Here is a 25,385-nt window from a genome sequence, read left to right on the forward strand (position 1 = left end):
TTCTTTTTCTTATTATTATTAATATTATTTGTATAATTATTATCAACTTTTTGTTAATGTGAAATAAATAATAAGTACTTATTAGAATATCATAAATTAAAATTTTTTAAAAAAGAGTTGAGAGTATCAATTTCCAATTTTTGAAAATTACTCGCACTGACACTTAAAGCGCAGTAGTCGTTACACATTCAATAAGCGGCCGATAAGATAAGCTTACGGAATTGCAGTACAGGCGATAAAGGCCGACGAACAATGACAATCCGTCAATCGCATGCGTTATCGTCGCCACAAGCCGGTTAGAGCAGATAATGCTACGACGCAGGTAAAAACACGTCATACCCGTCCGTCAATTGCAACATCGACAACGAAAATGTTTCCGCGGAATCTGTTGCTGATACTACTGCTCACCTGCGCCCTTTTTTGCTGCAGCTATGCACAAACCGACAAAGAAGAAACCCAGGTATGTCGTGTTCAAATATTCTACGTTATAAAACTCATTGTCGCTCGTCATAATTATTCCATCAAATCTCACGAATTATGTAATACTCATGACGTGGCATTTTTGCTTAATAAATTGTAATATTTCTAACAATACGTAATAAACTGTATCTGATTTTATGAAAAATGTTAGATATTCGTTTTAATTAATTTGTTCCTCAAATTTAGTATGAAATAATTTGTATTACATTATATACAGATGTATATCTTTTCTATGTCGTAATATATTATGTTATATATATAATGAATTATTTACGAAATAATGTCACAATTTCTTTTAATTTATTGTGTTGCAAGAAAATTAAATAATTTCGTATACTCCACATATTTATATTATACCTAATTAATTGCGTTTTTTTAAATGCGTTTTAATTAGGAAAGAAAAAGATTGCACTGTTGGAAACCTTAATTTAGAAAATTTAAGACTCTACTGGAATTGCGCTTAGTTGAATTCATAAAGGGATATGAATTCATAATTGGCTAAATAATCACTGAACGATATTAAAAGAGATTAGCATTTCCAACGGAGTTGAAATTGGAGCTTTCAGTTATTTCGCCTAGGCTTTTGGCTCTCAAGCGTGATCAAAATGAAAGTTCACACACACACACATTTTCGTCGGCTGCATAAGTATTCTCTTTTACGAGCCGATGCGGGTCGTAAGGTTCAACGGCAGCGTGGCGCTAAGTCGGCGCAGTAAAGTGCGCGCGTTTGTCGCGCGATTAACCCGTTCACCCGTGGCCGATACTGCATTTTCAGGTCAAATAATGATAACGAGCCAAGTTAAACAATAAGCCGTTCCTCGGAAAAGCGACGCTGTCGGCGAAAGTTTTAATGAGGATCGAAAGACAAGTCGCCCGCGCCGCTCAATTTCCCGTCTGACACGGACAGCCCCCGATCTACTACCTCGGTCAGCCAGACAAGCTGCAAATCACGAACGCCGGCAATTACGTATACTAAATAGTCGCGTAAATTAGACGAAAATGAATAAAACAATTGCGGGTGTTTAAGTTTGGCTTCTTCGCGCTAAATGTGTAATACATCGTACGTTGATATAAATCCTAAGGATTTGACATACTTAACTCTATAAAGACAAAATATTAATTTTACTATGTGCTTTCAAGATTTAAGATTATTTATTAATAATAAAAATAAAGATATTTGTACAATTTATCCTTTATATATTGTATAAATATCTTTAATGTATTGTATATATATTAGAAAGAACAACTTTGCTGATTAACAGAAAAACAAAATTATTTTATAATACATCTTTTATAATTTATGCAATACATTTATACGCGTATAATAAAAAATAATATAAAACGTTAATTAAGAATCTTTTTTATTTATACAAATACTTGCATGATTCAATTATAGTTGTCAATCACTTCATCCGTGCTGTCGATTTTCTACTGTAGTGATTATCTGTCAACGATAATAACTGTTTCATAAAATAAACATTGTAATTTCTTGTTAATCGTGCATTTTCTGAAAAAGGGAGAGGAACAGCCGGTTATATTCCGATAACGCCGCGCACGTAATCTGAAATATATCAATGTTTATTGAACTGCGAGCGATAATACCTGTCATATCTTGACAAAATATAATAGGCTGTGCGAAAAACACATTTCGAACGCGCATTGGTAAAAGTGACACGTTTTATCTTTAAAAGATAATACCGAAATTTTACAATTAAAAGCGGTAAAAAACGGTATTAAATAAAAAGGTACTGCAAAAGTAAAAAGACTGTAATTATTGTAGAATAGTAAAATATACAACATTAATTACATTAAACGAGTTTCAAAGTTGAATTGTTATCTTTCTTCATTTCTAAATCAAGATTAATATCATAATTAGTATACATCGTAGTTATTAAAACGTAGGTATGTAAGTTACGTTAGAATTTCGTAATTAAGCAAATCAAAATATCAATCTGCAGAGGAGGAATGCAAAGCGATCGCGGGAAAATTAGACCTAAAGCATTTTCGCTTTGAGATGAGCTAACCGTTCTGCGAGTAACTCGACGAAAAATGCATTTAATTTCTTAGCGTAAATCTTTGATCCTCGATTACGGTATCGCGGTTACATCCCGAGAGTCGAGTAACCAACGTAATAGGTACTTCGTACTCTCATCTTTCATCTCGTTTGTAATACTCACGAGGTAGCCTCTCATCCTTCCCGCCCGCTTTTCTCTATAACTTGAAGAGCTTGCGGGACAAGCGACCATTTAAACACTGGGTAGAAGAATTTTTATCCTTTAATTAAATCGCCGTTCTTTCGGAATACTAAACGACTAAGAAAACAGAAGTTTTATAGTAAATTTTCTACAATAATGTTACAATAAATTCTATTATCACGTTTAATGTTGTATGTCCCCATTTATCATAACAAGAATTTTGTATATCTTGACGATTTTCCTATTTTCAGTTGAGCAAAACAATGTATAAGCCTCATGATGTAACCGTATTTTCATGACGAAAACGTGGAAAGAAAACAAAGGGAGGGTATAGAGGGGGAGTCGCGCTTGAGAGAATACGCGTCCAAAACTGGATTATAAAGTTCCGTTGTGTTATCACTACTTAAGGGATTAACGCCTTCTTGCGAAACGCGCGTTGGGAATTCTAATCAGTTGCGCTGGTTTGCGCAGAATCGATACGGCATCGAGTAAAGCGGCGAGCTAATCAGCTGCACGAAATACACGCGAGTTATTTTTATTTATAGCTCCGATGAGCAGAAATTTCTCTCGCTCTGAAACCTCTTGTCTTATAGGGGAAAAATTAAATAAGTTCTATATTTACTCACATTATTATAATATCAAACTTGTTTTAGTATCAATCAAACATTTTTTTCATAAATATCATACTAATTATGTTTTATAAATATTTTATATAATGTTTTACAACTAGCAACTTCCATTTTTATAAGAGATTATTCGAGAAATTTGGAGACAATTTTGATGTGCTTAGCAAAAATTAAAACATTCGCGTATGCAGATTTATTTGTTTTGTTATTTTTAATATTTTTCTTTTTATATTTATTTATTATATAGTATATTATATTTTATGTTATATATCATATTTCTTTATTATAGGAGAAAAGTCCATTGGACGATTGGGTAATCGTATCAACTTCCATGGTTTGCACTATGTTCTTCGTTCTAATTGTTCTAATCCCCACGGTGATGTATTAGTAAATATCAATTTTACATTAATTTTAATAATTTTATATCATAAAAATATCTATCCCGCAAAATTAATTTTGCATGAAAGATTTTATATATGCATAATTCTAAATCATATAGTATTTAAAGCAAATTACATATTCTATTGATTTATCTCAATTTTATTTAAAAATACACCAAACACACACATTGTATGAGATATAATGTGTATACAAGTTACTGATAATTCAATTTGTTTAATTAAATAGTTTAATTTGTGATAATGCTATGAAATAATTAATTGCTTAACGTTGATAAGTAGATAATTCATACACGGAAAAAAACGATTTTGTTGAAAGGTCTAAAAATTTTGCTGAATATAAATCTGAAAATTAATTCTTGTTAAATCACAAAAAAATTTTATTGGAATGTTAAAAATGATAAATATTGCTATAAAACGTTTTGATATTCTAGCAATTATTTTGACTTTCTCACAAAATTATTTTGATTATTGAACAAAAATTATTTTCAAATCTGGATTCAGCAAAATTATTCTTTGCGTGTAGCCTCGATTTAATTTTATAAAATAATATCATACAATTTCTTAAATCCAGAGACAATAAAATACTAATTTTATTATAATTATTTTATAATGATCAATTTTATAATAGATTTGTTATTAAAATATTATTTAAGGAGTAAAAATTAAGACTTTTTTAGTTCTTTCAATGTCTCAATAAAATGTAAGATACATTTTCTTGTTAAATATCAGTCGATATAGATTATATATTTTATAAAATACTACATATTACGACATTATAATTACATTTTCTTTATTTAAACGTAAACATAATTGGAGAAAGATATTTTCATTTATTAATATTATGCACGTAGTAATGCCTCTTGTGAACAATTAATATGCGTGCACGTGCTGCGACCGCGTATAAAGAGTTTTGCTATGCACTTAGCACCCTCTTCTTGCCGCGAAACGATGTTTATGCACCAAGAAACTCGAGCACACTAAGAAGCTACTTATTTACATGAGCATTAGTAACCTACGGACAACGTTGGCTGTGTCATTTGAATCTTAACTCGTGAAAGTATTTTTTATATGCATAACTATAAATAGACATTATTACAAAATTGTTATTTTCAATGATTTCGATCTTTTAAAAATGCATTATTCTATGGTATTTATTAATTTTAAAAAAATTTCAATTATACAATAAAATATAAAATTGTATATCAACGTGCATTAGTATTAATTTGCAGCATTAATGAATGTATTGATATTCTTTGAATCTCTTCATTTTGGCTAGCCTATAATAAATACACACGTGACATTTTAATACATTTATAACGTTTTTAAACAAATACAAATAAATATTTATAACATCCATTGCTTTTTGTTTTTATAGCAGGTACTTTCATAAGATAGAGATAGAGACTGCTGGATAAAGGCTAACCACAACAATTGAAATATCATCGATTATGTTATAGACCAAAATTACGGTTTGAAAATTGTATTATTAAATAGGTACAAATATTCGATCAAATTAAGATTTAAAAATATACATATATATCCGAACTTTTATCAGAGAACTTGCCATATGCTGCCCTTAATCCGTAAATGTGCACTCAATAAACCCACGTGAATCAACAGCGGTGCGTTGGCACGGGCTAATATGTATTCGATAATTAATTCGTCAATCTAGTTTTGTAACTCGCTGTTAACGAGACCCTGCTAGCAGGCTGTCGCGCGTTAAACCCTGATTCGATCAAATATGAAATATGACTGTGCTTTTTTTGTAAATGTAACTCACGTTCATTGTATTCTATTTATTTTTAGTATGTGAGCGACATGTGTTACCAGTCTGTTAACTACGTATATCTATAATGTGTAGCATATTTATTGTTAACGTATTTAAATACGTATTTTATGAGAGACAAGTCATTATCTATAGTTGTAAGAGATCAAAAAATAATTTTGAAGTTCTTTTTAATTGTTAAAATTTTATGTAAATAAATTTTTAACAAGAAAAAGTATATAATTTAAATTGATAATAAAGTTTAGTTTATATAAAAATATTTAAAAATATAAGAGCAATTTTCCTCTTTTTTTATATCTGACAATTAATTTGAAGAGAAGTGTAATCTTATTTCTGACGATTATTATAGAAATAAGTCTAAAATTCTTTACGCAAAGTAATCTATCTTATAAGTAATCAATCTTGCTTACAATTATTCTTTTTTTTCCGCATAAATCATGTAATTTCTCAATATTCAATACTAATTTACAATCAATAATTAAAAATCATTATATTTTATATATCGTTAAATGTAATAATTTAGTCTTTAGACACATTCTTATTCTATCGCAATCCATGCAAGCTTCACGAATGCATACTAAATTGTCTTTCGTAATAAAAATTACATACACTCAAGACAATTAAAATTATTTACATAATTGTTTTACAAACTCTATTCTACGTAAATAACAAACTAGAAGCAAGATTTATGTTATTACGCCAGTCGTGCGCGCAAAAGCAATTGAACAAACCGCCGCGTCGTATCAATCAAAATACAATCAGTGATAAAGTTTCTCAACGTATCAGAGAACGCCGAAATAGGCGCGTTTCAAATATTCACTGAAATTGATTTTGAATCAGAAGCCAAATAAAAGTTTCAATTACAACAGTAACATAGTCTATGCGTTTATGAAATAACCGTAGTCTAGATATAGCTTGGTATATTAGAAATTTTTAGTTAAAATTCTTTTTTTTTTTTAAATTGAAAAGTAATTCAAATTGCAGCAGTTCTAGTTTTTTAAATTTTTCTAATATTTTACATTAATTATTACATTCTAAATTATTCTTGTGTATGTGCAGTGTCTTAAATTTTCAGTAAATAATATCTGCATAATATATTCATAATTTAATGTCTATGTAATAACCATAATTTAATTGTATTATTTAATAATATTTACTTTATGTAACTAGTAATATATATATATATATTAATAAAATTATAAAAAGTTATAATTTATTTTATGATATGCACTAAAACAAAATGCCCCATAAGAAATGATAAAATAAGATTCGCCGAACTAAGAAAAAAAGATTTAGCGCACCCTGAGTATAACGAAATGTCACTCGTAAATTCGTGCCACAACGTGGACGCGAGACACAATATAAAGCCATACATAAAGCTCTTTCCTCGGTGGATAGCGATATAAAGTTTAATACGGTCTCAAACTTTCGCGGGTTATGATCAGAAATGCTGGGGTGCACCAAGCGCGAATGCGCTACTTCTCAGAGTGCATTGCAAATTCGAAACGCTTCTTTAAGCAGCCGGGTTTTACGTTTCTGCGAAAGAGCTTATTCGAGGATTTCGCGAGGGCACTCTTTGCACTCGGAGAATCCATTACGCTCGCGTTATAACTTCGGGCGCGACAACAGTGCACCCCGAAATGAAATCACAACGGAATAATACTCGGTATAGCGGCGCGACGCACTAATTAACGGAACTCGTATAAGCCGAAGTTGCGGAAGCGCTGGGAGTACTTTGTTGCCGAGGGAGAAGATGGTGCGTCGCGTTAAGATTTGTGCTTGCATTAGTGCGAACCGCTGAGTGGCTAAACGCCACCGAGTTGCAAACTCGAGAAGATGTTTTCGAAACTTTTGTCGACATGAGTTGTGTGAATTGTGAATTAGCTGGAGAATCAGAAGTTACGGAAGTTTATATATTAAATTATTACAGTAATAAATATTAAACATTAAATTAATGTAAAATAAATGAACAAGGGGTATATAGGAACATTTTTGCTACCCCCGCATTTATTGATTTGTCAGTCTCTATCGTCTGACGGTACAAGTCAGCAAAGAAGAAAGAGTTTACTATCGACAATTGTAATGTTATCCGTTGTTAGTAAAACAATATAAAACAATTTATATAAAATAATGTGAATTAGTAAATTTTTAATAATATTTTATAATAGACATATCGCATATACACGTCATTATTATTATAATACTTATAGCATTAAAAAATTGTGCAGTATTCTACCTGACTGTACTCAATCGGACATATTACCTGATGATAACTTTGTTACAAAAGTATTACCATCGGTTATCATAACTGTAGAAGATAATAAATGCAACGAAGTTCCGTTTTAATCCGCATTTGTGTCTACAAAAATAACATGAATTATATTATTAAATAAAAGATAGATAAGTCATTATACATTAAATTTGATTTATTTATTTTTGAATCTAAATATTTAGTTAATAGACGTGTATGCAAAAAAAACATTTTATATCTTCTAATAATAAATTTTTAAAGAAATTATTTGTGGACATGTTAGAATGCTTTTACCCAGAATTACCTCCAATTGAAGAATATCTCTAATTTCCTCCAACTGAAGAATATCTCTAATTTCAAGTTGAAATATTCATTGAAATTCTGTATAATGTTGTTTCATGCCTTTTGTAATCAATGCATTTCTAATTTAATCCTCACTTAAATAAGTAATCCAGCTTTTTTTTTTATTGGAATAAAACTTATTAGTGAAGTGCTCGGCAATTAAATATTCTCAGGACAGTCATAATTTTTAATAAACGAATTATTGATCTGCTTCATTAATTTTAACTACCTCCGTTTCCAACTTTGTTAGTAGTTTTCTGTTCGTCAGAGATCGTCAATATGTTTCTTGAACCTCGCAAGCGGTTTGAATTTCTCCGACAATGAAACAGTTATATCCGAAATTTTATCAAGTATTCCGTTTTTTACAAATATGTAATAGTATAACGTGCATGTGGCCGCATGACACCGATGTCGGCAAACTCATATTTGTTTTTCGAAGGATTATTTATATTTTTAGCATCTTGAACGCGATTGTTATACAAATGATATTATTGTGCACTATTTATAAATATCGACATGATATAATGATGCTAATGAAGATTTTGCCGCTGTTCGCCGCTGGGACGGATATGTTATGCAATATCTTCATATGCAAAATAAAAAGCGCACGCATGCAAGTGAGTATATTATACCGGTTCTATACATTTCTATTAAAATAGTATTCTCATCACAATGTCATCAGAATAATAATAATAATAATAATAATTTTATTTTATAGTAATATATTAATATAAAAAAATCAAAGAAAGTTTATCATTCAAATGATAAATTTGAATACATGATTATTTTTCCTCAGACAAATACTTAATTATATTTCGAATCAAATATTATTTAACGTAAATATATTTTTTGTAACGTTAAAAATATTTCTTAGAGCTTATTACTAAGAGTTATTAATTTTAAAATTAGCGTATGCTGAAGGAGATGAAGAATTTTCTTCTTGCTTCCAACGTCCATGAAAAGATCGTTCTGCAAAAATACATAGATCGTCACATCTTTTTGTTTATATCTGTTATGCCATACTATTTCTTAACAATAATCATCATGTGTTGCATCCCGGCATTTGGTTCAACGAAATTTCCTATTGAAGGAACGTATCCATTTCTTACTGAATCGCCGTTTGTAATATTTATTATTTATATCACGCAAATCTACTTTATAGTGCAATGTGGATTTTGTATTGGTGTAGATTTGCTATTTGCAATATTCTTCTTGTATTCAGCTGCCAAATTAGAGATGTTATGTTTAGAAATACAAACTGTAAGGAATGAAGGACACATAAACTCGTGTATCAAGAAACATCAGGAAATAATCAAGTGAGTAGTCAAAAGATTAAAAGTCAGAGAAATTTTAAATTTTTGGACATTTTCTAAAAATATTACAAAAATAATATTATAAATTTATTATATAGTATAATACATCAATAATAAATGCGAATAATAAAATCATTATTTTGTAATTAGATTTGTTGATGATACCAGGGATGTTGTACAATTTATTCTTTTTAAAACAAATATTACGATGGCAATATGTAGTATTTGCAGTATTTTTCCAATTATTCATGTATGTTACATTTTACTGGCATTTTAACACTTTTGTTTAATGATATTTATTAAATTTAAATTCATCTAAATTAACAATTTTATTATTTATATAGGAATCATTGGAAAGATCGTTTCAATTTATTTTTATAGTGATAGCTGGATGTCAAAGATTATACATTACTGCTTGCCCAGCTGACGATTTAATGGAAAATGTAATTAATAATATATAAAAACAGGCTTATTTTTCATATTTCTTATTAAATCTATAATAAATCATGTATCACCCCCAAAAAATGTTTTGCTGATGTAAGTAGATTTCTAAGTGTCAAGACAAAAATGTATGGCTATTTTTTTGTATGTGTTAAAATATCGTTTGTCATATATAGAATTTATAGCAGCAACACCCTCTAGAAAATATATTCATTTGTTTCTCGTCGTTTTTTCTGTGTGTCATAGTCAAACTTTACAAACAAGTATGATTAGCCTTAATATAAATAGGTGCCACAGAAAATCTTACTGAATTTCACAAACAGCTTAGATATAAATTCCTTCATTAAAATTAATTAAATACTAAATATATGTGATATTGCAGTATTTGCTAATCATTTACCTAACTACTTTAGTTAATTTTTCGCAGGCAAAAAATTTTGACTGTACTTGCAAGACCATTTTTTAAGTGATATACAGCACATTTTTATAAAAATATAAAAGATATTGTGTTAATACACACGTTTTAAATAAATTTTATTTATTATTTAAATAATAAAAAATTTTTAATAATATTGTTGATTTCAGAGTGAACGGGTTGCAACGGAGGCGTACAATATATTGTGGAGTAGAAAATCGCGATGTATTATTATTAAAAATATATGTTTCATAATACAAAGAAGTCAAAAACCGCTCGTAATCAGCATGGGAAGCTTATTACCAACTTTATCTCTTAAATATTATGCTAAGGTATAATATTTATATATTTATATATTTGTATAAGACACTATACAGTACCCGTCAACAGGACACCTAAATAACTTTTGAATGGTTCAGCTAGCTGTATAAAGTTGGTTCCCCCACTACTGAAACTCCACTAACGATTATTGGTGGTCGTTTGGTAGTATTTGATAGTTCATTCCCAATAAATAAGAGTCAAAGTTATAAATAACAATATGAAAAAAAGATACACGCACGTGAAATTAGCCTCTGCTTTCGGCTTTCCAGGCTGTACTTCCAAATGGAGGCCTCTTCCGATTGGGTTGAAATTTTACAGTATATTTACAATATATAATAATTATTTATGAAGATCTTATCTTCAGGTTTTGTATAAGAAATAAAAATTAAAAATAAGAAAAATTATAAATGAGTATAACTCTTTAAAATTGCGGAACAAAATCGTAGAGATCTCGATCACCGCATTGTACTCGTCTTGAAAAGCCATTTCAAACGAGCTATTACTTGCTCACATGCCATTGAAGATTTCCCTTTTCCCGCCCGCCAGAAGTGTAAGGTGAATATTTTTAAGGTTAAATGATTTTATGATCCCATTGTATCTCTATAAATTTCAATCCTATATCTCGAATCATTCAGAAGTTATTTAGATATCCTGGAACTTTTGACGGACATTGTATATAAATAGAAAAATTTATATTTTTTATAATAAAATGTAATATATGTATGTATGTTTTTAATAACAGTTTAAGTACATATAGAGTAATAATGTAATTAAAACCAGATTTTACATTTTTACAGTATCTAATGAAACTTTTATCTTATTTCATGACAATAAGAGCAATAATATATAATTTAAATCATTAAAATCAGGAATTATGGGATAATCCTGCGCACTTATTCAATTATTTTGGACACAATATGAATTAATAACTTAAATATTAATTAATAATTAATAATAATTGATGTGTAATTAGTTTCAATTGTGATATTGAAAATATATATAAAGAAATTGTTAATATTCACTTGATGACATTCTAATGTTGTTTCCATTCCGTTTGTAATCAATGCGACTAATCTTTACTTGAATAAATAACCTAGAGTTATTTTTTTGGACAAAATAATTTTTTTTTACTCTAAATAGTACAACCTAATAGTATTACAGTCTGTCCATTCAGTAATAGAAAAGATTCATAAGGGAATGCTCGAAGTAAATCCACCGATATACTTCAAAAAGTGCCAATTTAGACATCAATTGTAGGTCTTAAGGGATTTTCTTTTTCGAGCATCTATCGGAGATTGTTACGGACATTGGTAGGCTAATTTGTTCGACATTTGTTCCTTTTAAAATAATTTAAATAGCAAAAAAAAATTGCGTCTTTATTTCTACAAATATTTTGCGTATATTACGTGTACTATTATTTGATTTTATATAATTTGCGTTTCGTAAAAATTATTCATTGCTTATTCACAAAAAATTATAAAAAATAATTTTACATTATTTACTGAATATCTTGTTAGTGACTTGCAATTTCTCAATTTTATTTTACATGTCATATTTCTCAAGGGATATTTCCTTCGTGAATAAAAAAATGAAAATAAGCATTTAAAGGTGGAGAAAAGTAGTCACCTATAAGAAGTATAGTTTATTCCACCTTCCAATAAAGACATACCTCATGATGGCAAAAGTGTGGCAGAAATTCTTCTCACGCACGTATATTTGCAATCATACATCGTCGTTGCATGATCTTCTTGCGTATTATATTCTACCACATCTTTCTTATATTTGCCTTTTTAAATATTTTATTATTAATATGTAAATGTCAGATTTTTAAATTAATAATAAAATGTTAAGGAAGATGCTTCCGAAAAATTCTTACACTTTACAGGATTGAGTCTAGTTATGTCTTTTTCTTACTCATTGCCGATCAGTAAACTGTTTCTTTTAGAATGTTTTATGCTTTCTTACGATATACAAAGTTTTCTTGTGTTGTTGCTCATGATGTTTTAAGATTAGACTGATCGTCTAGTCGATGCATCAGATTAGTTCACTGATTACTAAACATCCAAACTTTTATGCACATGTAATTATATTACTAGGTTAACACGAATATTAATAAAAGAATTTTAGATTTAGCTTAAAAAATTTTTTTGAATACGTAGTTTATGTTGACACTTTTTACATTTATAATAATATTTCTCTTATTAATAATCTATAATTATACTAATAGTTCACTTGTAGATAATTAGATAAGTAGATAAGTAGATATATATTTATATTATTAGCGATTCTTGCTGAAATACAAATATCTTTGCTTTACAAATGCAAAATTATGTATCAAAATGTTATAAAAGCCATTATTCTACTCAACTGCATTCGTAAGATTTTTGTCATTTATACTTTTATATAATTACAATACAATAATAAAAATATCCACTTAAGAAAAAATGACAAGTCTGAAAACTATTAATTTAACTTAAGAAAATTGAGATTGATAGGTAAGAGTAGAATAAATTGTCTCCTTGGAAACAATTTGTATCGTATGAGTTTATAGACTAGACTGTGCGCGCGAATAAAAGAGAATTTTTTTTCACTTTTCACTTATTTCTACGAGGTCTCAATTTATGTTAGAGAATTTATCAATGTTTCAACGGTGTCGGAAACAGCTGCTACGTAACGCCACAATTCACGTTTCAGTTTCTGCATATCCAATAAATTATTAACGTTTTCTGCCACTTAACGCTAGTCTACAGAATATATGCGGGGAGAGGGACCTTCTATCGCACACCTATTTCGTACTTCTTCAATCGACATTTTATATTTTTCAGTAGAACTGCAAAAAAATCAATTTAATGTGTTATGCACGCATACTTTTTTTACACTAAAGATAACTGATGCAGCATGTCGGCTTCGATTTTTTTCGCGCCTTTACCTAGCGCATATTTCATAAGAATATTATTGAAATAGTGTGCATTTCGTGCAAAGAAAAAATTTTCAAGACGGTACATAGCTTCTTAAGTCAGACTTCACAGCAATGTAATTCCGACAATTCACTACAAGTTGTAAAATTGTCGATTGCACGAGAAATGATTCCCAACCAGCAATAGTACACGTAATATATTTGTACGTAACGGTAGTCATGAAAGAGAGAATAACGTTAAAAAAGGCGATTGCCGTCGTAAAGTTCAGTTTGTTTGTTATATGGTTTTGGCCTCTACCACTGAGCGCTTCTAAACACAAAGTGCTATGTATGAGGCTGTATCAGATTGTCTGTATATTACTGACTGTAACCGTATTAGCGTCGATGATATATGCCACCGTGAAGAATATCAATGATCTCGATCTTTTCATAAAATCGTCATTGGGTTTGTTCCCTACGAGCCACGTTCTGGGCAACATTCTGTGTCACCTAATTATGTATCGACGATTACAAGTAATTAATACAGATACTGCTTCTAAGAGATAAAACACACGTTTTTATCCACGTATTATCAATCGAAATGATATTCTAATGAGTTGTAGTGCGTTACTCATAAAGTGGAAAATTTTTGCGAGTTTATGGAGTCTCACGAGGAAGCGACTGTTCAGCGGGAGTATGTTGATAAGTATTCCAATTTCTACGGTTTCTGCATGAGTTTATTCTACATGAGTCTGTTCGGCCTTTTCGCGGGTCCCATCGTGCTGGACGAGCCGCTTCCGGCGCCTGCTGAATTTCCATTCGACGTGTCTCATCAACCGCTACGTGCTATTACATACATGCACCAAATCGTGGTTGGTCTGTTCATAGCTGCGCATTTGTGCGTAAACGCTTTCATGGCGCTTTTACTCTGGTTAGCATCAGCGAGATTTAAATTGTTGACTGATGAGTTACGAACGATCACGAACATCTATGATTTCGCGAAATGCATCGAGAAGCATCAGCAGTTACTCGAGTATGACTTCTTTCTAAAGCGTTTAGCTGAAAAATGTTAAATTTTTATTAAATGTATTTAACTATTAAAATTATTTAACTATCAAAAATAGATATTACTCTGTATATGTATATAAGACAAAATATTTCAAATGCGATTTTAGATATGCAGCAGAGGTAGCTCTTACAGTTCGTCCTTTTGCACTGGTAACTGTATTTTTCAGTACTGTATCATTAATAGTATTTGGCCTTATTTTTATTGCAGTAAGTATTTCAAAGCATAAATAATTCAAAGCTAATGTTATTGGCATACTATGCAATTATATTGTTACACTATTATTATTAACCTTAATAATAAAAAGCACATTAAACAAAATCGTACATAGAGTTAATTGATAAAAATAAGAAAAAGATTTATGTGTGATCAGCTTTTCAAATTTTGTCGACATAAAAATTTTTGCTGACATGATTAATAATCAAACATACGTATATATTGCATCAGCATGTTTTATAATCCAATTTGTTTAAACATATAATTAAAAAATTTGGAAATATATTTCACATATATCGTTTTTTATATACATATATAAATATTTTTTCTAATAATGTCTTAAATATAAGATTCACGAAACATAATATTACTGTATAATTAAAATTTATAACAAAATATAAAGCTAGCTATTTGATAAAATATATATATTTTTCAAATTGTGTAAATCTTTATTTTGATAAGTGTATTGATATTTTTATATTAAATAATTCATATTATCAAAATTTTATCTAATGATAACGTTCCATATCTGTTTAAATAGGAGGTATCATTATCCTTGAAAATACAATGTGTCTTTTTAGCAACCAGTGCATTATTAGAAGTATTTATGTATGCATGGCCAGCGGAACATTTGATACATGTAGTAAGTCAATTTATTTATAGAAAATAACGCGTTACTACAATCACACATAATTTATATATTATTATTTGTAAATGTCTTTCATAGAGTACCAATGTAGGACAAGCAGCTTTCGAAATGGATTGGTATGATGAAGCTGAATATCTTCGTAAGAACCTACAAATGATTATACTCAGAAGCCAAAAGCCAATACTTGTTGTATTACCATGCGGCTTGCCCTCGTTATCTTTACGTTATTATGCCTCGGTGAGAGACAGTTACCTATTTTAATTATTATTCAAATTCGTTAATAGTGCACATTAGATCTAGTTATCGCTAATTATTTAAAATTATAATTTAAAATCTCTTTATTTTTTCTTTTTTCCTTTACCGTTATTTTTTGTTAAAAGGTAACTCATTACTGTTACGCGTTACTTCAAAAATAACAATTTGTTTTTCGTTACTTTTTTATAATATCAAAATAATTTTAATTAGATTTTAAATTTATATTATTTTGATAACCATTTAAATGTAATAATAAATATTATAACTTGAAATTCTCTAAAGTAAAATTTGTATGTACAGCAAGATTTTTTTATATTACTTATTTTTAGAAAGTTAGATTAAATTTATTATATTTAAATATTAATGTTATTATTAAAAATGTATTCCAATATTTACTGTACTAAATATCTGTTAATGTGAATTATAGATTTTCAGTATTATGGTAGTGAACGTAATCTGTCGGAATGTAGCCTAAGAGATATAAAGTATAAAATATTTTTCAAAAAATAAACTAAAAATATATTATAAAATAAGAAAATAATGATAAAAGTAATAGCAAATTTGTTACCGTTACAGATAGATAAAAAATAAAACGATCGTTGCTAAAAAAAAAAAGTAACAAAAACGCGGCGTTTAATGACGTTAAAAGCAATGCGTTACTTCCTATAACCCTGCATATAAATATAGTAACTTGCCATAAAAATTGTACATACATATCTGTAATATGACATATGTTCCAGTATCTGTCAACCATATTCTCTTACTTCACTACAATGCGAATAATGTTTGAAGAGGAAGACTCTGGAATATAAGTAAAACGACATACTTTTAATGGCGAAAAAAACGTTCTCTGCACTATTGTAAATTATAAAATTATTAAACTATTTTTGCGTGAAAAAGTTTAACATTTATTTAGATTTTCTTTTAGAAATTCTATTTCCTGCACAATACAATAAAATATATAAAGTACCGAGAAGGAAAGTAGCAGTTTTTTAAACAGAAAAAGTTAAATTAATTGTAAATAAGCTCTAAAAAATTATAAAAACAAAATTCAGAAACGTTTTAAACAGACCTTGTATAATAAAAGCATTATGATGTAAAAATGTAAAGTGTATTACTATTGCGCATAATAATGACAGAATAATAGAAAGAATATTCAATCAAATTTTTGTCACAAAACAATCATGTTGCTTTTCACAATTTGAAGCAAATTTTTGTTTAGCTCAAAGCACAGCCACTATATTGAATGGCTGCACAATCTCAGAAATAAAACATCTCATATTTTTAAATCACTCATGGTAGCACTCGTACTGTATATATACAGCTTAATTCCAACAATATAAATTACATAATAATAAACAGCTACCGTTAAATATATCTGTTTTAGTTTATCAAAATTAGAAAATAAAAGTTTGCTTGCCTCTTGTGCTTCTATCTCCAATATCGTATACTTGATACTTATAGTCTTTCAATAAAATTTCTTCTGTTCTAAGATGTTTCATCGTGTGATAAATATTCCAATATTTCCACGTAACTACTGTTATAGCATTGTGCTTATTTGTATATTGTAGAACATTAGGGAAAGAACTTCCGTATCTTAAAAAATTATGACATAAAGTTACAGTAGAAAGTAGAAGTTTGTGGAGTAAAAATTTGTATTCGCAAATCTACCACATATCATTTCAATCTATTGATACTTCTTACATATTTTCTTTACACATGAGATATGCAATGAAATTACTATGAAGTCTCTAATGTGAGGGATGGTACTGTATGTTTGGAAGGGCGTTCCTATTCGATAAACAGAAACAGCTTATTACTATTGATTGATAAACGCACGATGCATTCGCCTCTCCTGCCGTGCCTTATGATAGTTTTATTAGCGTACAACCCTTCTACATGAAAACTGGAATTAGAAGGAATATGCATAATACATTTACAGAAATTTCTCCCCTCTTTCTTTACTTTATATTTGTTTATCGTACGCTCTCGACCCACGCCTTCGCCGATTCGTTACACATATCGAATCGTAGAGGGGCAGTATTCCTTATGCAGTCTCGTCGTAGCGTTACACGTGTATAATATACGTAATGTATATGTAACGCAGTCATGGAACAGAAGTCGACAAAGTTAAGCTATAAAAAAGTAATTTCTGGCGTGAAGTTAAGTTTATGGATAGTGTGGACTTGGCCGATGCCAAAAGACACAGCAAGATTTAAGATCGTCTGTATGAAACTGTATCACTGTTTGTGCGTTATTCTGGCGATAGGCCTAGAAGTACCGATCATCTATGCCATCGTAAATAATATTGACGATTTTAGCTTTTTCATAGACTTAATTCTTCAACAGTCTCCTATTGTACATGCCATATTCAACTTTATCTTTTACAATACTAATTATCATCACATACAGGTACGTAATATAAATATATTTTACATTAAAAAATTTTTCAAATTATATCTATATACATAATATGTAATGTATGTTTAGTTTTGGAGTACAAATTCAGTTATCCTTTTAAATTTCAAAAATAAAGTTATAAAAATTTTTTGTTTTAAACAAAAGTAATTTTAAATTCTTCTTTTTTAATGCTTTTAATAATAGTTTTATTTATTTTTTTTATAAAATAATGTGTCTATTTTATTATAGTTTTGACAAATATTTTATGACAAATTCAACAAAGTGTGATTTTTAATCATACGTGGTTTATTAAATATTGTCACTTGAATTGCTTTTAGGTATGAGCAGGAAACAAAATATCTTCCCAAAAGTATTAAAAAATATTTTTAACTTTTGTTTTAGTTATTAAATAAATCTTAAACGAAATAATTTTTATCTAAAAAATTAATTTGTGTAACTTTATTATTCAAAAAAATAACCAAACATTTAAACACACTGTAAATATACATATATATATATATATGTGTGTGTGTGTTTAAATATATGTAATTATTTACAGAATGTTGTTTCTAATATGGAACATTTTTGCAACTCAATGAAATCTCGTGAAGAAGTTGTGATTCAACGATACGTTGACAAATGTGTTACATTCTACGGTGTGATTTCGGTCATTTTCTATGTTCTTTCGGGAATATTTTGCATTGTACCTTTAATATTACATCAACCATTTCCAATAGTATTCGAATATCCATTCGATGTATATCATCAACCCCTAAGAGTTATTATCTACGCACACCAAGGTATAGTCGCATTCATAGTATCAGGCCAACTATGCTTAAATGCTTTCGCGGCTTGTTTGCTTTGGTTTGCATCGGCAAGATTTGAAATGTTGATTGAAGACCTGAAAAATTTTACAAATATCCATCAATTGACCGTATGTGTTAAGAAACATCAAGAAATACTTGCGTGAGTAGCATTTAAATTTAAATATAAAATCTTATCCTTAATTGTACGCGAATGATCTGGTTAAAGAGATTTAAGTAATGCGAATTCTGAGAACGTAAATGTTTATTCAGGTACGCAGCAGAAGTTATTATTGTTGTTCGTTCTTTTGCATTAACATGTATATGTTGTAGCACAGTTAATTTAATAATAATTGGCGTTTTGTTTTTATTTGTAAGTACATGTAGTATTAAAATATTTATTAAATATAAATATATGTATATATATATATATAATATTAAAAATTTATTAAATATAAATAAATTATATATAATTATGTAGATATATTTAACAGTTACTTACATAAAGCAAAAGAGAGAGAGAGAGAGAAAAAGAGAAAATTACTTTCAATTAAATTTAAAAATTTTAACATTAAAATATAAATGTGAATAATATGCATATAAAATTTTTTTAAACAGAACCAATCTCTCGTATTGAGATTCAAATATACCTTCATGGTTCTAGCTTGTCTAGGAGAAGTATTTATGTTTGCTTGGCCGGCAGAACATTTGATTTTTTTAGTAAGTTACTTATTGTAGAAAAATCATAAATATTATATAAATAATTACAATTAATATTTACTATTTTTTCTCAGAGTAACAATATCTGCCAGACACTTTTTGATTCGGATTGGTACAATCAGTCACTTAAAATACAAAAACTTCTGTATATTATTATAGCGAGAAGTCAAAAAGTGGTAATGCTTTCAATACCTTGTATTACGCCATCAATATCTTTTAACTACTTGATATCAGTAAGATAAAAGTTTCAAATTGAATGAATTGATTAAAAATTGTTATTATATTATTTACATTAATTATTGCCATGTACACTTCAATGGCCAAAAATTCATTTTTATAACACAGAAGAATTTAACTATGTTTGTTCTTATTATGTTTCAGTACTGTTCAACTATACTGTCTTATTTTACAACACTGCGCGTACTGTTAAATATTGATAAAGTTTAAAAGAAATTATTATATGCAGCTTAAATAATCGTTCTAAATTTTTATTAATGTTTGCATTAAAAAATGCTATTTAATAATAATAAAATTTAACAATAATAGAATTTTAAATAGAAAGATTGCACACATATATTGATTAGCTGTATATCGGTTTGCACGAGAGACGTATAACGATAGTTTGATTTAGCAAACTATGTTAATTCAAGAAAATAATAAATAAAATTATTATTGCTACATAAAACAATAATAGTATGTTTTTTTATAAGAACAACCTATACATGTCTTTCCATTTTAATTATTAATAATGCACTATTTACTAATTATATTTTCATATTTCACATATTTGCTATGTAGTATATGTATATAATACAAACTTTAAATATAACGAAAAAATAAATTAAAATTCTTTAAAGTTTTATAATTACAATAACAATTTTTTATTATTCATAATATGCGCAATGCTACAATTATCTTTTTCTGTTGTTTAAATTTGCAGTTTAAAAGTTTTTCTATTTTGTCCTTAATTTCAGTTATCTCATTCACATGACATCTCCACATATAGAGTTCACAATTATAAAATAATAAATATATAATAAAAGTTTAATAAATAATAAATTAAAAGTAATTAAAGAAAAAGAGATAAAATTTAAACTTTACTGTAGTTCCTAATTTCTAGGAATATAAAAATAAAAATAAAATTAAACGGTATATTAGTGTAAAAAATATTATATACATTGCTCACTAGCACATCAATTGTAGTACTTGTAGAATAAGAGGCTTTTATTTTCAAAGCATTTCAGTGGAACTAAGGTTGCGTCAGGAAATTCATCGCGCATATGTTGAATAATTTATAAAATAACTGCTGCTAAAACGATTCCTCGATTACTGGCGCATTCTTTGTATTCACTACATTCTACGCATGGATAGAAAACGTTCTTCTAAAAGCCATAGTAATAATTTCAAGGAAAAACGCAGGGAAGGAAAATTTCAAATTATAGTAAATTAACATTATCCTACTGTATGCCGCTTTCGCAATTTATGTTAGAAATAGATATTGGTAGAACATAAATCTACAAGTGTTACTTTTCACGCTACACATATGCATCTTTATTGCTTATTTTATGACAATTTCATTGCGAAAGTATATTCGGCGTGAATCAGAAGCAATGAGAACAGGCACAATCGTTTGTGCTAAAATTTTCTTTATTATATAAATCCGCTTTTCAAATTGTTGCACTGTTTAGTCACACATATTTTAATATCTATTGCAATAAAAAATATAAATCTATTGCAATACGCCAATATGTGCCTTTAATCATGTGGTCAAAGTTGACATTAAAGAAAATCATCGCCATTGTAAAATTAAGTTTATTCATAACTTGGTGTTGGCCTCACCCAAAAAATACAATTAAATTAAAAGTCATCTGTGCAGCAGTATATCAATACTTTTGCTTAATCGTGACCTCTAGCGTAGCCGTAGGGTTAATGAATGCGGTGCGAAACCATTTTGACGATCCTGTCGTTATGGCAAAATCGATAACCGTTTTGTGCCCCGCTATACAAATTATTTGCAATATTGTGTGCTGTAAAATTTATTCTTATCGTCTGCAAGTAATTAATACATGAATACATTTTGTTGTTATATAAGAGTAAAAAGCAAACAACTATCGTATAGGTACATTCCCTTTCCGTGAATATATTTAAGGTACATATAACCGATTCCAGTTAGTTACTTTCGAATTGGAAAATTTCTGTGAATTACTCAAACCTAACGAAGAAGCAGTCATTCAACGATACATCGATAAATGCGTCTATTTCTATGGTGGATCTATGTTTTGGATTTACATGAGTGCTGTCTTCATTATATCTGGACCTGTTACGCTAGATCAACCATTTCCAACAAACGCCGAGTATCCGTTTAATGTTTATCATCAACCTCTAAGATCTATCATCTTCATACAGCAGATTATAGCTTGTATGCAAGGTGCTGCTCAGGAATGTATGACTATTTTTATGGCGCTCTTAATATGGTTTACGTCGGCAAGGCTTGAAATATTAGTCGAAAAATTTCAAAAGGTCACAAACATTTATGAATTAAAGAAATGCATTCAAGAACATCAAAATCTATTGAAGTAAGATATTATTCTTAATATTCTTTTATATTATTGTTTTCTATAACAGCTAAAAATTTGTGTTATATATGTATACACAAAAGAAAATAATTTAACAATTAATAACATTGTCATTTATATTTTTATTTTAGATACGCGGAAGAAGTGATTATTTTAATTCGCCCTTTTGCATTATCGACTGTGTGCCTTAGTACTACCGCATTAATAATAATAGGCCTCATCTTATTAACCGTAAGTATTGTCAGTTGCTGCTACATTTTAGCAACGTTTGTAAAATTGTTTAATGTCTAGATACCTCATCTTTTAATTAAAGCATTTAAAAATATGTAAAAAATTCACAGCATTTTAATTAATTCAGAAAAAGAAGACATTTCGAAACAGTAAAGCATATTTGTAGAATTTTAAAATAATACACATAGTATATCAATATGTGTGCACATGTATGTATTCTATAATATGCGTATATCATATATGTATATGTGTGTGTTTTTCTAATTATATATATAAATATATAAATATATATATATTTTTTTATTTTATTTTATACCTAAATACAAAAATTATCTATAAATTTTATCAATGTTCTCAGCAAGATACAGCAAACTTTAACTAATAATAATTGTTTTTGTTATAAAAGTAAATTCCACACAAATGCAACTTACATGATATACAAAATAAAGCAGCTTAAAGAAAATAGCATCTCTTTTATATTTTCAAAAATTCTGTAACATGTTAAATAATTCATAACGTATCTTAAACAGGATCAACCATTGTCAATGAAAGTTCAATGCGTTGGTATAATTTTTAGTGGATTATCAGTGGTATTTATGTTTACGTGGCCAGCAGAACATTTGATTCATATAGTAAGTTAATTATCGCAAAAAATCTGCTATATTTTGTTTAATTAATCAATTGAAACAAATTAACATTATTATCCAATATTGTTTTTAACAGAGCGATGAGATCGGACAGGCAGTTTTTGATACGGAATGGTACCAACAATCACTTGATCTGCGGAAGATTGTACAGATAGTTATGTTAAGGGCTCAAAAACCAATAATTATTTCAGTACCGTGCGTTATCCCCGTATTATCTTTAAAATACTATGCATCGGTAAGCAAGTTTGAGTAATATTGTAACATTGAACGTACATACAGTAATCACCTATACACGATCATTATATACAATCGTAATGCATAGAAACACATCATTATATATAAGCAAATACATAGAAAAAAATAATATTGTTCAAATACTTTTGTAGAGATAAGTTGGCTAAACACAGATTATACCATAAAATCAAATGTACAACAATTATTGTTTTTCTAATTAAAAATGTAACATATATAAGCACAAATTACATATATACAATTCAGAATAATTTAACTGAAATATTTCAATACATATAGTTATTACGAATGTTCCAGTATTTATCGACTATATTTTCCTATTTTACGACGCTACGAGTAGCCGTGCAAAATGTCTGAGATGGAGTGAGCAAGAATATTATCGATAAAATAAAAAAATATGCTAGCAATTATATTAAATATTTAAAAGTCAATATATTTGTTTCAGTATTATGCCAATTATAATCAAATCACATAGCATAGATAATACAATAAATTCAAAAGTCACTACAGTTTTATATAATAATGTATAATTAGTTACTTTTTCACTAATTAATTAAATTAATTCTATTTCTAAAAGTGATATTACGGATTATTAGGATAACGACAGAATTAATGCCAATATCTCATGAAGAAAATCAAATAACTTTATTGATTAATAAAGTTATTATTCAAATGCGCGATCCCCTTTTTATGCTCGTTAGAGCAACATCGTTTCATTATTAACATGAGTAATCATCTTCATCGTTGTAATAACATCAAAATTTAATACGGTCTACAATACAAATAGTATTATTAAGCCGGCAATAAGAAGTATCGTACTCAGATACTGTTGTTAATACGCTACATATGTTACGTGCATTTACTTGTGTAATTTTTTGCTCATAATTTGCAAAGATAAAATTATAATAAATGTTATTAAATTAAAATCATATTTTTACAATTATCGTTATATGTTACATATAATTTACTTTTACTGTATAATTATACTATATACAATTTGACACAAAATTTAATTTTATTTAGAAGTTGAAGAAGAACAAAAAATGTTCAACAGTAAATGAATGCGACATAAAATACGACAAGCAAAATTAATCATTTGCACATCAATTTTCTTTGACATAAAAAGAAATTGCATGATATTCGTATTAAATTATTTGTACACAATATTTTACTAAAATAATCACTAGTAATTATCTTCTTTGTGTTAGATTGTATTTAAAATTTTATCGTATAAAAAAATTAATAACTTTGTAATCACAAATTTTTTTATATTTAATAAGAATACGTTTTCAAGAGTTCAATATTTTCGATATTATAAGATTGATTGAATTTTTAATTCTGCGTTAGTCTCTGTTGCACTTAATTCATACAATAACAATGACATATATGTTTTCCCTCTTTATGACAGTAAATAGCGACTTGCAATTCTGTTCACCCTTCATTTACTTAGTAAGAAATTATGTGTAAAGCAACATGGAATAATAGATCTGTCATCGCAAGATCTTACTTTCAACTATACTACAAACCAATTATTTTAACAGAATAACTGAATAATAGAAACTGAATAAAAGAAACATAGGTTAAAAATTTAAAATATATTAAAAAGTTTCCGACACAATTAAAAAAAAGAAATACTTTAAGCTTATCAATTATTGACATTATTCTTTTAGTTAAAATTATAATAAAAATTTATTAATATCTAATTAATAATAATAATAAAAAAATACGCAATACGTAAAAAATTAATACATTCGTGTTAATTCCCCTTGTTATATACGTAATAATGTTGTAAATCACTCGAATGTTCAGTAAATTATATATGTATAACGATTAGTTAAAGAGTTTCCATTTTTCATAATATAATTTGCAATACGTATGTAACATATGTGATATAGTGCGATCATGTGTAGAAAAGTTATGTTAAAGAAAGTAATATCCGTTGTGAAGTTAAGTATGTTTCCAAGTTGGTGTTGGCCGTTGCCAAGAAATGCGACAAGATTAAAAATGTTCTGTATGAGATTATATCATTGTTGGTGTATTACTATGACCATATGCGTAATGGCACCAACTATATATGCTAGATCGGAAGAGCACACGTCTGAA

General features: G+C 28.3%; 5 protein-coding genes and 1 long non-coding RNA gene across 6 annotated transcripts; all 6 read left to right on the forward strand.

The window, feature by feature from the left end:
* The first annotated feature begins 242 nt into the window (after positions 1-242).
* On the forward strand, positions 243-5,702 carry LOC105453895. Its single transcript, XM_011696176.1, has 3 exons — positions 243-460; positions 3,591-3,688; positions 5,078-5,702. Exons 1-3 carry the CDS (start codon positions 272-274, stop codon positions 5,115-5,117), a joined length of 327 nt encoding a protein of 108 aa, XP_011694478.1. The 5' UTR covers positions 243-271; the 3' UTR covers positions 5,118-5,702.
* A 3,410-nt stretch (positions 5,703-9,112) lies between these two features.
* LOC105453896 (odorant receptor 65a) lies at positions 9,113-11,592 on the forward strand. Its single transcript, XM_011696177.1, has 5 exons — positions 9,113-9,397; positions 9,545-9,644; positions 9,739-9,837; positions 10,421-10,582; positions 11,369-11,592. The coding sequence occupies exons 1-5, from the start codon at positions 9,126-9,128 to the stop codon at positions 11,432-11,434; spliced, it is 699 nt and encodes a 232-aa protein (XP_011694479.1). The 5' UTR covers positions 9,113-9,125; the 3' UTR covers positions 11,435-11,592.
* Positions 11,593-13,365: 1,773 nt separating this feature from the next.
* Positions 13,366-16,537, forward strand: LOC105453897 (odorant receptor 67c-like). Its single transcript, XM_011696178.1, has 6 exons — positions 13,366-14,001; positions 14,091-14,500; positions 14,643-14,742; positions 15,291-15,392; positions 15,477-15,635; positions 16,394-16,537. Exons 1-6 carry the CDS (start codon positions 13,708-13,710, stop codon positions 16,463-16,465), a joined length of 1,137 nt encoding a protein of 378 aa, XP_011694480.1. The 5' UTR covers positions 13,366-13,707; the 3' UTR covers positions 16,466-16,537.
* A 1,203-nt stretch (positions 16,538-17,740) lies between these two features.
* On the forward strand, positions 17,741-19,068 carry LOC105453899. The gene is made up of 2 exons (XM_011696179.1): positions 17,741-18,065; positions 18,613-19,068. The coding sequence occupies exons 1-2, from the start codon at positions 17,763-17,765 to the stop codon at positions 19,021-19,023; spliced, it is 714 nt and encodes a 237-aa protein (XP_011694481.1). The 5' UTR covers positions 17,741-17,762; the 3' UTR covers positions 19,024-19,068.
* A 75-nt stretch (positions 19,069-19,143) lies between these two features.
* Positions 19,144-19,801, forward strand: LOC105453900. The gene is made up of 3 exons (XR_974927.1): positions 19,144-19,229; positions 19,475-19,576; positions 19,651-19,801. It is a non-coding gene; the product is annotated as an uncharacterized LOC105453900 (long non-coding RNA).
* Positions 19,802-21,784: 1,983 nt separating this feature from the next.
* LOC105453901 (odorant receptor 49b-like) lies at positions 21,785-23,742 on the forward strand. Its single transcript, XM_011696180.1, has 5 exons — positions 21,785-22,152; positions 22,284-22,383; positions 22,914-23,015; positions 23,107-23,265; positions 23,580-23,742. Exons 1-5 carry the CDS (start codon positions 21,851-21,853, stop codon positions 23,637-23,639), a joined length of 723 nt encoding a protein of 240 aa, XP_011694482.1. The 5' UTR covers positions 21,785-21,850; the 3' UTR covers positions 23,640-23,742.
* The last annotated feature ends 1,643 nt before the right edge of the window (positions 23,743-25,385 follow it).

Source organism: Wasmannia auropunctata, unplaced genomic scaffold (genome assembly GCF_000956235.1).
Source record: "Wasmannia auropunctata unplaced genomic scaffold, wasmannia.A_1.0 LD335994.1, whole genome shotgun sequence".
Taxonomy (NCBI): Eukaryota; Metazoa; Arthropoda; class Insecta; order Hymenoptera; family Formicidae; genus Wasmannia; species Wasmannia auropunctata.

Coding starts and splice junctions, on each gene's coding strand:
- LOC105453899 (XM_011696179.1), top strand. CDS start 17,763: ATGGAACAGAAGTCGACAAAGTTAAGCTATAAAAAAGTAATTTCTGGC. Junction 18,066..18,612: donor CTAATTATCATCACATACAG/GTACGTAATATA, acceptor AATTATTTACAG/AATGTTGTTTCTAATATGGA.
- LOC105453896 (XM_011696177.1), top strand. CDS start 9,126: ATGTGTTGCATCCCGGCATTTGGTTCAACGAAATTTCCTATTGAAGGA. Junction 9,398..9,544: donor AAACATCAGGAAATAATCAA/GTGAGTAGTCAA, acceptor TTTTGTAATTAG/ATTTGTTGATGATACCAGGG. Junction 10,583..11,368: donor CTCTTAAATATTATGCTAAG/GTATAATATTTA, acceptor ACATTTTTACAG/TATCTAATGAAACTTTTATC.
- LOC105453901 (XM_011696180.1), top strand. CDS start 21,851: ATGTTTTGGATTTACATGAGTGCTGTCTTCATTATATCTGGACCTGTT. Junction 22,153..22,283: donor GAACATCAAAATCTATTGAA/GTAAGATATTAT, acceptor TTTTTATTTTAG/ATACGCGGAAGAAGTGATTA. Junction 23,266..23,579: donor CTTTAAAATACTATGCATCG/GTAAGCAAGTTT, acceptor CGAATGTTCCAG/TATTTATCGACTATATTTTC.
- LOC105453895 (XM_011696176.1), top strand. CDS start 272: ATGCGTTATCGTCGCCACAAGCCGGTTAGAGCAGATAATGCTACGACG. Junction 461..3,590: donor CCGACAAAGAAGAAACCCAG/GTATGTCGTGTT, acceptor TCTTTATTATAG/GAGAAAAGTCCATTGGACGA. Junction 3,689..5,077: donor ATCCCCACGGTGATGTATTA/GTAAATATCAAT, acceptor TTGTTTTTATAG/CAGGTACTTTCATAAGATAG.
- LOC105453897 (XM_011696178.1), top strand. CDS start 13,708: ATGAAAGAGAGAATAACGTTAAAAAAGGCGATTGCCGTCGTAAAGTTC. Junction 14,743..15,290: donor TTGGCCTTATTTTTATTGCA/GTAAGTATTTCA, acceptor CTGTTTAAATAG/GAGGTATCATTATCCTTGAA. Junction 15,393..15,476: donor CGGAACATTTGATACATGTA/GTAAGTCAATTT, acceptor TGTCTTTCATAG/AGTACCAATGTAGGACAAGC.